The sequence below is a fragment of the Pecten maximus genome, chromosome 7 (assembly GCF_902652985.1).
Source record: "Pecten maximus chromosome 7, xPecMax1.1, whole genome shotgun sequence".
Classification (NCBI taxonomy): Eukaryota; Metazoa; Mollusca; class Bivalvia; order Pectinida; family Pectinidae; genus Pecten; species Pecten maximus.
In genome coordinates, this window is record NC_047021.1 from 22,913,695 (window position 1) to 22,927,957 (window position 14,263).

The following is a 14,263-nucleotide window of genomic DNA, read 5'->3' on the forward strand; positions in this document are numbered from 1 at the left end:
TTTTTTTTTAGGTTTATGTCAGTGAGATCTGTACATCTAAGATCTGATGAGAACTCATCAGATAGCACAACACTACCAGTTCTCATAGTACACATTATCCTGTATGTGTACACAAATGAAAACAAACTTTTTTTATCAGATTAAAAACCATCAACACAATATTTCTATGATGATGGTGATAGGAATTAGATGTGTGGTAAAAATGATAGTATGTTATCGAAGCTATAGCTGTTTGATTGGACGTGGCGTAATCAGAGGTAGTATTGGCCCTATAGTGATAGATGTATTGATAGCCATCGTGTACCTGTTGTGTACCTGTCCTGTACCTGTACTGTAACTGTCATTGGTGTGATATCGGAGCGCCCCTCACCATTGACACGCCAGAGCCCTGTCTAGTGGGATATATCGTAGATAACTCACAGATACGTTTGTCGGCGGTATTACCTGATCAATGTTTTCTGTGTAGTTTTATCTTAAATCTGTATTTAAAATACCAAGTGTCTCCATTGAAAAAAAGGAGTCATAAAAATGTACTCTAATTCTTGTTTCATTCATAGAATTGTGGGGTTGATAACTTCAGGTTATAAATAGTCAATGTTGTGAACAGGATTCTCCTAATACATTGTATTATACTGGAGTAAATCGTTTGATCGGGACAGCGTAGTTAGATAGGTCAGTCTGACTTTAATGGGAGATACACACTGTATGACCCGTGATATCCCTGTAATATCCGTCAACTATGTTGTAATGGAAATGCTGCCTATCAAGCCAATTTTCACATCAGCAAATATTATTCAACGTTCAAATCTCTTGACTTTTCTGAATTCCGTATTAAAATTTTGTCATTTCCTTTGTGAATGAATGAAGGAGATGTGATCTGGGTGGGATATAATCTTTACCATTACAAAGATAGTATCTATGTAGGATGTCTTTCATTACTCGTGTTATTGTAACACCCGGCTGTTTTTCAAATGGTAATATTGTGCCAACTCTATACATTATAGGATTTTTGAATTTGACTCCAGTCTGATATTCATTCCCAGTGTTGTGTATTGAGTTTTCAGCATTAAAATGTACCAAATGACACCTGGCTGTGACAATAGGAAGTGTGACACGGCATCAATATTTCTCTACTATTCAAAAGTCTCAGTAGCCCGAATATTGACACTGTGTTATCGTCTGTCTGTTGTTAGTTGACGGTCACCAAGATTGACTCACAATTACCGAGATTGACTCACAATTACCGAGATTGACTCACAATTACCAAGATTGACTCACAATTACCGAGATTGACTCACAATTACCAAGATTGACCCACAATTACCATGTTTGTATTGTTGGTTCAAAGTCACCAAATATCAGTTCACAGATACCAAGGCTGTGTATAATAAGGTCACCTGTACATTGTACAATCACTGAGGCAGTCTGTCATTGGGGTTCACAATTAATTAATATTGAGGGGGGAGATCACACAGGCTGGAGACTGAATATTGAGGGCAGAACACACAGACTGGAGACTGAATATTGAGGGGGGAGAACACAGGCTGGAGACTGAATATTGAGGGGGGAGAACACACAGGCTGGAGACTGAATATTGAGGGCAGAACACACAGACTGGAGACTGAATATTGAGGGGGGAGAACACAGGCTGGAGACTGAATATTGAGGGGAGAACACACAGACTGGAGACTGAATATTGAGGGCAGAACACAGGCTGGAGACTGAATATTGAGGGGGGAGAACACAGGCTGGAGACTGAATATTGAGGGCAGAACACACAGACTGGAGACTGAATATTGAGGGGGGAGAACACAGGCTGGAGACTGAATATTGAGGGGGAGAACACACAGACTGGAGACTGAATATTGAGGGGGGAGAACACACAGACTGGAGACTGAATATTGAGGGGGGAGAACACACAGGCTGGAGACTGAATATTGAGGGCAGAACACACAGACTGGAGACTGAATATTCAGGGGGGAGAACACAGGCTGGAGACTGAATATTGAGGGGGAGAACACACAGACTGGAGACTGAATATTGAGGGGGGAGAACACAGACTGGAGACTGAATATTGAGGGGGGAGAACACAGACTGGAGACTGAATATTGAGGGGGGAGAACACAGGCTGGAGACTGAATATTGAGGGGGAGAACACAGGCTGGAGACTGAATATTGAGGGGGAGAACACACAGGTTGTTATTGTTTGGGTGTTCTATAAAGGATAAGTGCAATAAGGTCATCTTGTAGATATACCAGTTTCTCATCAGCCAAACTCAACAACACACCTGGTCTTTATGAAGGTTTTATAGATTTCTTGAATGAGTTACTGACCAATTCATGGCAAATACATACACAGACCTTGTGTAAATTTTTACAACTGACCACCAAGTACCCTGGAACTTGACCTGATTACCCTGGTATAGTGGTACATTAAGAGGCAGCTTGGTGATATCTACTGGTGTACATAATTGTCACAGAAAAATTGGGTGTATATCACTATCACATACAGGGTAGTCACCAACTGTTTAGTCGCATACAGGGTAGTCACCAACTGTTTAGTCATCACTATCACATACAGGGTAGTCACCAACTGTTTAGTCACATACAGGGTGGTCACCAACTGTTTAGTCACATACAGGGTAGTCACCAACTGTTTAGTCATCACTATCACATACAGGGTAGTCACCAACTGTTTAGTCACATACAGGGTAGTCACCAACTGTTTAGTCACATACAGGGTAGTCACCAACTATTTAGTCACATACAGGGTAGTCACCAACTGTTTAGTCGCATACAGGGTAGTCACCAACTGTTTAGTCGCATACAGGGTAGTCACCAACTGTTTAGTCACATACAGGGTAGTCACCAACTGTTTAGTCACATACAGGGTAGTCACCAACTATTTAGTCACATACAGGGTAGTCACCAACTGTTTAGTCGCATACAGGGTAGTCACCAACTGTTTAGTCGCATACAGGGTAGTCACCAACTGTTTAGTCGCATACAGGGTAGTCACCAACTGTTTAGTCACATACAGGGTAGTCACCAACTGTTTAGTCACATACAGGGTAGTCACCAACTGTTTAGTCGCATACAATTCTATCAATAACAGAAAATAATCTAAATATACCATACAATAAAACCTACTCATCTTGTTTTATCCCAACACTCCTCTTATTAGGACACATATGACCTCTATAATCACTCTATAATCATCCTTGCTTCACACTAAAACATACTGGTATAATCTGCAGTTAATTTCAGAGACTGTAATACAACATTACATAATATCAACATGTTTCATATCCAGATGGTTTGTATGTAGAGTTGCTGAATTTTTATTTTTGTCCTATCTTTAGTAAATCGTGATTCTGAATAACATCTTAAGTGTTAACACATAATTTGTATGATTTTGAATTTCAGGTTTATCATCTTTTTCAATCATTGGAAATTTATATCGTTTTGCTGCTTTTTGCCAATCAGTATATAATCATGTGGGGATTTGTGATAACTAGGAACCAGCTACGTAACCCCATTCATGTTAGCCATGTGATACTATCATGTACCGCACAAATAACGCGATTTCTCTGTTTATTTTCAGACAGGATATCTGTAGATCGCCTCAAAAATGTGATACTCTAGGTAAGTAAGGCAGAGTATTTATTATCATTTCTTGATACAGATTTCTCAAAATAGATCGTCTAGATCAGCAGAACACGTGTTTGTATAGTGAAAATACCTCCATTGAAATTTTATAACAAACCTGAGGTAAGGGAGTCTAGATTTTGTTTCAGTAATTCCTCTTTGATCTGTTTTTATTAATCCACAATAAAACATTAAGATTCCTGTGAAGTATAATGTTACTATTGAGCAAGATTCAGAGGGAATTACCAACACTTTGTGTGCTCCTGATTCACATGTTTTTAACCGCCTCAGTCCCGAGTCAATGATTTTAACCACACTAAGTCTGTGACCTCTTTAGTCCCGAGTCAATGATTTTAACCACACTAAGTCTGTGAACTCTTAAGTCCTGAGTCAATGATTTTAACCACACTAAGTCTGTGACCTCTTTAGTCCCCAGTCAATGATTTTAACCACACTAAGTCTGTGAACTCTTAAGTCCTGAGTCAATGATTTTAACCACACTAAGTCTGTGACCTCCTTAGTCCCGAGTCAATGATTTTAACCACACTAAGTCTGTGACCTCTTTAGTCCCGAGTCAATGATTTTAACCACACTTAGTCTGTGACCTCTTTAGTCCCGAGTCAATGATTTTAACCACACTTAGTCTGTGACCTCTTTAGTCCCGAGTCAATGATTTTAACCACACTAAGTCTGTGAACTCTTTAGTCCCGAGTCAATGATTTTAACCACACTAAGTCTGTGAACTCTTTAGTCCCGAGTCAATGATTTTAACCACACTAAGTCTGTGACCACTTTAGTCCCGAGTCAATGATTTTAACCACACTAAGTCTGTGAACTCTTTAGTCCCGAGTCAATGATTTTAACCACACTAAGTCTGTGAACTCTTTAGTCCCGAGTCAATGATTTTAACCACACTTAGTCTGTGACCTCTTTAGTCCCGAGTCAATGATTTTAACCACACTAAGTCTGTGAACTCTTTAGTCCCGAGTCAATGATTTTAAACACACTAAGTCTGTGACCTCCTTAGTCCCGCGTCAATGATTTTAACCACACTAAGTCTGTGACCTCTTTTAAAGTCCCGAGTCATTTAGTTATTAAGTTACTGATTTACCATCCACATGACTCCACCTATCTTTAGGTCCCCCTGACTATTAGTCAGTGTCCTGTTACCATGTTTTAAGTCTGTTTTAAACCTATTGATCCGGACCTTTAAGTTTGGCACCTTTTTAGCCTTGTATCAATGTTTCCAACCTTTTAGGGCCTTGACCTGTTCAAATAAAAACTGACCTCAGATCCTGATATATGCCTGTTTCACCTTAAGGACTTTAGGTGATGAGGACTATGATAAAACCAAGTTCCTTCCTGAAGGTTACCTGTGTATCCTTTCCTCCTCTGTAGTAAAAACCAACTCTATTGAGATGATCTATACACTAATATACCCAGATATGCCCAGCTTTACCAGACCACCTGCCTGGAGGGATGAAATTCTGACAGAAAAGGTGGTCTTTCACAACAGATACAAATACAGGAACCACTTACTGGGTGGTACGTCAATGCTGTACATAGGAGTAGGACATTGGATAGCTGTCTTATTAACAAGTGGTCTCTCAAGAGGGCTAGGTCTCCTCCTCCCGATAGGACTGTTACACGACTGGGTTTATCACTGTACCCAACAGTCGTCTCCTGCCTGTTTCATTGTTCTGTGTTTGTTCTGTCAGTCATGTAGGCAGGGGTAAGTGAGGTTCTAGAGGATATACTTACCCAGTAGGCTTGCTGACGTCACGTTTTGCTGACGTAACATCTTTAATAATATGTGTCTGAAAAAACTCATAAAACAATTGACATTAAATACTTAATCTTTGTGTTTCTGTAGACAATATCTGTCTAGGGCCAGGAAGCTACTTCATAGACTTGGTACTACCCAGACAGAGCAAGTTGTATCGCTATCTAATCAAGACTTGACACTCGCTCTTGACCTTTGACCTTAAGCGGACCCTATCTCACATCAGCCTCACTTCACAGTCCAGAGCAGAACCTGAAGACATCAACTGTTACATTAAAACTGTTACATTAAAACGGTTATCATTGAACGATGATGTCAGCAATATACCCCACTTTAGGGTGATAAATTGTTGTTTGATTTTATCATCAAAAGCAGTGTGGGGTACCTAAAATTACTTATTCTTCTTAAAATAGGGCAATCATATTTTATTGGCGTAAGATATCTTAACAAGATGACACAAATTTAATACTTACTTCTGCCCTATGTAACTTTATTTAATGTTGAAGAATATAGTTCATAGTTTGAAATGCCCATTGCTCTGGCTTTGTAAGGTTTTCAGTGAAGATAGAGAAATGCCCATTGCCCTTCAGAGTAATGTGCCGATTGCCCTTGCTTTGATGTGTTCTGATGGGAGTGAAATGTGCGTTTCTCTCGCTTTGTCCTTGGTTTTACTTCATTTCCTTTAGTGTTGACAGTGACGATATTAACCATATTTTCGCAGCACTCAATGCTTTCTTGGCATCGTGTTCTACAGAGGACACTTGAGATTTAACAATGACAACTTTAACTCTTGTCAGCTGAACATTGCCATCAGCAGCTGACCGTTAGCCAGTTAGACAGGTGATCTGTAACTCAATACCCTGAAAAGTCCTGTTGATCATCGTATATGTCCAGTCTTTCTATATCAGTGTCCAGAAAAACAAAAGACCATTGAAGAACATCAGATGTAGAATTGTCATCTCAATCCTGTATATGTTCTGAAGGTTTTCACTTCCTTTGAATGTCAAAAATTGATCAGACAGCATATTCATAAAACATAAAAGGTCAAGTGTTGGGAGTTAAAGGTCAAAATCAAAGAACCAGGGTCATTTTGTGTTATTTCTGATCAAATCTCTCAAACAAAGTGAGTGAGTTTGGTGGTGGGGGGGTCATTGTTTGATTATTGGAATGTAAAACACTGAAGGCAATGTCCTAAAGGTGACGTAGGTAAATTTGAGCTGTTTTAGATAAGAAAGTTTCAAATCCCACTGTTAGGGACATCTGTATGCTGTAAGATGATGTACTTATATGGTTGGGTTGTTTACCAGCTTATCACTGGGTTCAATACAGCTGTGTTTAACATGATGTGTTTTGGGTTTTTTTTGTAATGGTGCATAGATAAGGTGGAACAGTGAAGTTTTGGGGTATATTGAGGGTTAGGAGCTATAGTGTGTGTTATGGGGTAGGGGTACTGAAGGTTTGGGGTATAATGAGGTACACATTTGTGAGTATTGTGAGGGTTAGAGGAATAAAAGGTTAGTGAAGGTTTGGGGATATGGTGAGGGTTATTGGGGTGCAGTCAGGGTTACTTGAGTAGGGTTACTGAGGGTTTGGAGTGCAGTCAGGGTTACTGGAGTAGGATTACTGAGGGTTTGGGGTGCAGTCAGGGTTACTGGAGTAGGATTACTGAGGGTTTGGGGTGCAGTCAGGGTTACAGGAGTAGGATTACTGAGGGTTTGGGGTACAGTCAGGATTACTGGAGTAGGATTACTGAGGGTTTGGGGTGCAGTCAGGGTTACTGGAGTAGGATTACTGAGGGTTTGGGGTACAGTTAGGGTTCCTGGAGTAGGATTACTGAGGGTTTGGGGTGCAGTCAGGGTTACAGGAGTAGGATTACTGAGGGTTTGGGGTACAGTTAGGGTTCCTGGAGTAGGATAACTGAGGGTTTGGGGTACAGTCAGGGTTACAGGAGTAGGATTACTGAGGGTTTGTGGGTACAGTCAGGGTTACAGGAGTAGGATAACTGAGGGTTTGGGGTACAGTCAGGGTTACAGGAGTAGGATTACTGAGGGTTTGGGGTACAGTCAGGGTTACAGGAGTAGGATTACTGAGGGTTTGGGGTACAGTCAGGGTCACAGGAGTAGGATTACTGAGGGTTTGTGGGTACAGTTAGGGTTACAGGAGTAGGATTACTGAGGGTTTGGTGTGCAGTCAGGGTTACAGGAGTAGGATTACTGAGGGTTTGTGGGTGAAGTGAGGGTTACAGGAGTAGGATAACTGAGGGTTTGGGGTACAGTCAGGGTTAGTGGAGTAGGATTACTGAGGGTTTGGGGTGCAGTCAGGGTTACAGGAGTAGGATTACTGAGGATTTGGGGTAAAAATGAGAGAATCCTGACATGCAATTTGAGTTTATCAAACCTTCAGTATAGATGTGGGATATTAACAACAGGTTCCTAGGAGTAACTGGAGTTTAAGGCCATACAGAAGGGTCAATGGTCAGTTATTAGATCTGGGGTATATATAGGATGTCGGGGGTAGTTGTCCTCCTCCGAGTGCCACTACCATAGTACAATAGAGGAGCTAATGATGGTACAGCCCCATTACACAGGTCTAGTGACTGAACAAGGCTACCCAATACACCAGTCCACACACACAGCCATGTTTACTAAAAAAACAGTTCCAGTCTCTCATCACACCTCAGTAGCTTAGCAGTTGTTGACTCGGGTAACTGGACACTGAAAATGGTCATTGGTGTCCAGTTCTTATACATCAAAATCTCTGTCTTCAAAGCCTGGTTTACTCCCTGGTTTGTTTTTACCATAATTGACACCAAATATTATATGTTAGTATTTCAAGAAGACCAACAATGTTAAAAGATGTTCATGAGAAATGTTTGAAAATTTAAAATTAATTATGCTTGATTTAGACTGGGATTGCTAATAATTAGTTTGTAAGCAGAACTGACCAAGAAGATGACACTTTTGAGAAATGACCTCTACATATTTTAGAAGTTGTGACACTGACCACTAGAGTAGGCCAAACGTATCGGGTGAGATATTTCTCTAGGTCATTATGTGACCACCTTGGTCAAGGTCATTATGAGAAATGTATTCCCTAGTTCCTTTATAAAACTTATCATTGTCTTTAGTCTTCTTTTGTTTTCAGACAGAAATCTATCCACATTACTGTACTGATGCCTCTCCATTACATGTATGTTGGAGATGCTGTTATTTGTTGTTGTTTGTTACAGGTTTAGCTGAATTAGGAACAGTTTGTGATCCGTTAAGAAGCTGTTCCATTATAGAAGACAATGGTATCAGCGCAGCGTATACAATTGCTCATGAACTTGGACATGTGTAAGTAGGAAGTATGTTGTAACACTCTGCACCTCAACAGCAAGGTTGTTAAGTGAAGCAAGCGACCTTTTTCCAACTACAGTTGCCATGACAACAGTTTTGGAACAATGACAGCATTATTGCACGTCTGAAAAGCCAGATAGATTTCTTGTTAGGCGCTAGTTACAGTGCATATCAACACTATTGCAGTAGAAATCCTGTATCAAGTGATGGACATCTGTCAGTTAATATTGTACATTTGTTTTGGTTATCTTATGTATGGTCAGACAATCTACAAGTACATATATTCTTTCTTCATTTTTCATAAATGGATTAAAGTATAGACCATTGGGTTATAAACATTACTTAGGGAGATGTTCTAGAGGGATGCTGAGGGAGGGGGTATGGAGGGGTACAGTCATCACTGGAGAGGGGGTATGGAGGGGTAGAGTCATCACTGGAGAGGGGGTATGGAGGGGTACTGCCATCACTGAAGTAGGGGGTGTGGAGGGGTACTGCCATCACTGAAGTAGGGGGTGTGGAGGGGTACTGTAATCACTGAGGAGGGGTTCCAGAGGGAATGCGGAGGGAGGTGTGAAGGGTTAGTATCAACACTGAAGTTGGGGGTGTAGAGGGGTATTGTCATCACTGAGGGAGTTGGTCTAAAGGGGTACTAATCATCATTCAGGGAAGGATCTAAAGGGTCGCTGTCATTACAGAGGGAAGGGGTCTAAAGGGGTACTGTCATTACAGAGGGAGGGGGTCTAAAGGGGTACTGTCATTACAGAGGGAGGGGGTCTAAAGGGGTACTGTCATTACAGAGGGAAGGGGTCTAAAGGGGTACTGTCATTACAGAGGGAAGGGGTTTAAAGGGGTACTGTCATTACAGAGGGAGGGGGTCTAAAGGGGTACTGTCATTACAGAGGGAGGGTGTCTAAAGGGGTACTGTCATTACAGAGTGAAGGGGTCTAAAGGGGTACTGTCATTACAGAGGAAGGGTGTCTAAAGGGATACTGTCATTACAGAGGGAAGGGGTCTAAAGGGGTACTGTCATCATTGTGCGAGGTTGTCTATAGGGGTACTGCCACTTTGGGGGTATATACTGGTGATAAGTGTAAAATTCTATTTGTCCACTATTTGCTAATCTTGTAACCTCAGGAGGTTAAACAGAATTCTTGTTTGGTGATTCATAATGCTAACACAGGCATCAGTGGAATATGGCCTTATCTTTTACAATGGCCTTTACCTGGCTAGTAATGTCTGCTTATCTGTTGTAAGGGCACAGTCCTTAAGTCAGTTTTCTGTCATAACAATACAGCAAAAATTGTAGTAGTTTGACTGCCATAATATCAGAATTCATGAATTGATGTAGTTGTAATTAAAACATATTATGAAAATATTTAAAGATTTAATGTTTTTGAAAATTGTCTTAAGCTGACAAATATTTGCAATTGGCTGATGCCAGGAATGTACTAGTGGCTATCTAATTGAATTAGTGTGTTATAATGATATTATTGTCATCTCTACCCAGCTTTGGTATACCTGAGGATATGTGCCCAGAACCTCTAGACCAGCACCAATTGTCAATGTCCCATGTGTTTACCTTTACCGGTACACACCAGGGCCTACCCTTTGTCCTGTCCCCTATTTATTTTATGTATACAAGTGGATGTTGACTTCCCCAGGGGGATAGAGTGGGCACACACTGCCACAAGGCTCCGCCCAGTATCCTCCCTCCCCTGTTCCTCAATACCTCCCATTGTGTTGGCCTGATTCCTTCCCCTTCACTATAGACGCCACATACCAGTACATTGTGGCTAACCGTCCTGGAATGTCATCAGTAATGAAAAAAGGTTTAATATTAAATTTCTAAAGAGATTTAATACAAGGAAACATTTAAAGACAGATTAAATCCAAATTAAAACACAATGCTGATATTTTCTATTTGGAACCTTTGAAATGATCTAAGTCAGTATGATTTAGTTCATATTTTCTACAGAACTGATTTGCGGACATTGTGTTTTATTGAAACAGATTAGTGGTATTGTAGAGTATGACCCATATTTTAGAGTGTTATTCAAGTATTGTCATAACTTATCAAGTTTCTATTTAATCATTTATATTTATGATCATTAGTTTGTTCTTTATAAGTCTTACTCATTATGATTTTAATGAATAAAAAAGTCTATGCCAATATGTAAAAATTTTGATCTTAAATTGTCTTTGACCTTCATTTTAAACATTTTCAGAGACTACTTATTTTTCATTAATTAAGATTAAACTTCAAAATGTCTAGTGAATTGTTAATCTGATGATTATCAGATTTACAAAGGAAAAGTCTGAATAATTGTAAGATGTTGCTGTAAGTGTCGGATATCTAACGTGTAATGTTGAGACATCAAGGTTGTATCGTCATTTACTTACAGATTTAACTTACCTCATGATGACAATTCAAAATGCAAAGACTACCTGAAGGACAAAACAGATCATGTGATGTCCCCCACCCTTGACCACAACACGAGTGCATGGTCGTGGTCAAGGTGTAGTGCTGCCCTGCTCACGCGCTTTATAGAGTAAGTACCAACACAGTGTTATCTTCAGTTCTCATGTAACAAATAGATGTGACGTCCAGGTAACGTCATAGAAAGTTTGACAATTGTTAGTAATTTCAGGAGTTTGACAAATTGTTTTGAATGTATTACAGTGTGATATGAGAGTGCTGGCTTGACAATATGCTCTTTTGATTGTGCAGTGCAGGTTCCACCGAGTGTCTGCTGGACAGACCTCGCAAGCGGAGTCGCTTCCCTTTTTCTCGTGTCCAGGCCAACGCTCCAGGCCAGATGTACGATATCAACACACAGTGTGAACTAATGTTTGGTCGTGGCTACAAAAAATGTCCCTATGATAAAGTAAGTTACATCTATATAGTCAAGCATAGGCATCCTGACATTGATATTGGTACAATACAGTAACAATATGTTTGAAGTATAACTACTATGAAAATATCCTTATTTTGAACATCATTTAAGGTTTTGGTTGTTGTAATTGTACATTTAAGATTTTAACAAAAATGTCTTTTCATTTAGCTTGAAACAGAATGCAGGAGGCTTTGGTGCACAGATGGAAGGAACAAGAGGAAGGGGTGTCGAACCCTTCACATGCCCTGGGCAGACGGCACTTCCTGTGGGATCAATAAGGTGAGGGAGAGTTCTGTATTTCGAGTGAAATCAAGTCAGAGTGATATCAGGCCAAAAGAGGTGTTGGTATTTAGAGTAATATCAAGCCATGGGAGGTGTCTCCATTTCAGAGTGAAATCAAGGCGAGCGAGGCAGGCGTCTGTATTCTAGAGAAAGCAAGGCTAGGGAGGGGTTCTCAGTATTTTAGAGTGAAATCAAGTCAAGGGAAGTGTCTGTAATTTAGAAGGAAATCAAGTCAATGTTATCTATATTTAGAGTGAATACATTTGACTATAGTCAAGTCAATGTTGTCTATATTTAGAGTGAATACATTTGACTATAGTCAAGCCAATGTTGTCTATATTTAGAGTGAATACATTTGAATATAGTCAAGCCAATGTTGTCTATATTTAGAGTGAATACATTTGACTATAGTCAAGCCAATGTTGTCTATATTTAGAGTGAATACATTTGACTATAGTCAAGCCAATGTTGTCTATATTTAGAGTGAATACATTTGACTATAGTCAAGCCAATGTTATCTATATTTAGAGTGAATACATTTGACTATAGTCAAGCCAATGTTATCTATATTTAGAGTGAATACATTTGACTATAGTCAAGTCAATGTTATCTATATTTAGAGTGAATACATTTGACTATAGTCAAGCCAATGTTGTCTATATTTAGAGTGAATACATTTGACTATAGTCAAGTCAATGTTATCTATATTTAGAGTGAATACATTTGAATATAGTCAAGCCAATGTTGTCTATATTTAGAGTGAATACATTTGACTATAGTCAAGCCAATGTTGTCTATATTTAGAGTGAATACATTTGACTATAGTCAAGCCAATGTTGTCTATATTTAGAGTGAATACATTTGACTATAGTCAAGTCAATGTTATCTATATTTAGAGTGAATACATTTGAATATAGTCAAGCCAATGTTGTCTATATTTAGAGTGAATACATTTGACTATAGTCAAGTCAATGTTATCTGTATTTAGAGTGAATACATTTGACTATAGTCAAGCCAATGTTGTCTATATTTAGAGTGAATACATTTGAATATAGTCAAGCCAATGTTATCTATATTTAGAGTGAATACATTTGAATATAGTCAAGCCAATGTTGTCTATATTTAGAGTGAATACATTTGAATATAGTCAAGCCAATGTTGTCTATATTTAGAGTGAATACATTTGAATATAGTCAAGCCAATGTTATCTATATTTAGAGTGAATACATTTGAATATAGTCAAGCCAATGTTATCTATATTTAGAGTGAATACATTTGAATATAGTCAAGCCAATGTTGTCTATATTTAGAGTGAATACATTTGAATATAGTCAAGCCAATGTTGTCTATATTTAGAGTGAATACATTTGAATATAGTCAAGCCAATGTTGTCTATATTTAGAGTGAATACATTTGAATATAGTCAAGCCAATGTTGTCTATATTTAGAGTGAATACATTTGAATATAGTCAAGCCAATGTTGTCTATATTTAGAGTGAATACATTTGAATATAGTCAAGTCAATGTTATCTATATTTAGAGGGAAATCAAGTCCAGAGAAGTGTCAGTATTTTAGAATGAAAGCAAAGCTAGGGAGGGGCTGTATTTTAGAGTGAAATCAAGCCATGGGAGGCGTCTGATTCACAGTGAAATCAACACAAGGGAGGTGTCTATATTTAGAGTGAAATCAAGGTGAGGGAGGTGTTTGTATTTAGAGCAAATTCAAGTTGCATGAGAACAAAAGTCAGGTTAGCAATAGGTTCTTAATGATATGAATGCAATGTTACAAATATGGGTCTGTATTTAAGAAATGCTAATATATTCAACTGTGGTAACACCTGAGCATTTTTCTATCCAGTGGTTGAGACTGTTTAGTCAGACATCATACCTATCATTTGTTCTTTTGAAGTTCAACACATGAGGAATTGTAACAGAATGATGAGCGTTTGATTAGTATTGGTGAACTTGAGGAAGAATGTGTCTGTCTATGGGAATTAAGTGATATGTGACAGAGACTGCATACATGATCTGTAGTGGGTGTAGGTGGAATTCATTATTCTAATTAACTTATGATTGATTGATGAGCTGAATATTGATGTGATGTAGCTTTGAGTGGGGATATTGACAGTTCCTCTCGTTTTATGGTCGAATCATGATGGTTGTAGGGGGCAGAGAGTTTTACAGGTTTTCATAGAGAGATAGAAGGAATATAGTGGTTCTGATGGTTTGTTTAGGACAGCTAGTGACAGGTATGTGGAGGTGACAGGTATGTGGATGTTTAGGGTAGCAGGTGACAGGTATGTGGAGGTGACAGGTAT

At 39.1% G+C, this 14,263-nt stretch overlaps 1 protein-coding gene across 4 annotated transcripts in view; it reads left to right on the forward strand.

The window, feature by feature from the left end:
• Positions 1 to 14,263, forward strand: part of LOC117331939 (A disintegrin and metalloproteinase with thrombospondin motifs 9-like) — a 163,340-nt gene that overhangs the window by 101,011 nt on the left and 48,066 nt on the right. For all 4 annotated transcript variants that reach the window (XR_004533701.1, XR_004533700.1, XM_033890945.1 and 1 more), the window contains 5 exons: positions 3,605 to 3,645; positions 8,661 to 8,766; positions 11,172 to 11,318; positions 11,498 to 11,654; positions 11,832 to 11,942. Coding sequence is in view for 2 of the 4 variants with exons in the window: in XM_033890945.1 (XP_033746836.1) it covers positions 3,605 to 3,645; positions 8,661 to 8,766; positions 11,172 to 11,318; positions 11,498 to 11,654; positions 11,832 to 11,942 (562 nt within the window). In the remaining 2 variants the exon portion in view is untranslated. The remainder of the gene's footprint in view (positions 1 to 3,604; positions 3,646 to 8,660; positions 8,767 to 11,171; positions 11,319 to 11,497; positions 11,655 to 11,831; positions 11,943 to 14,263) is intronic.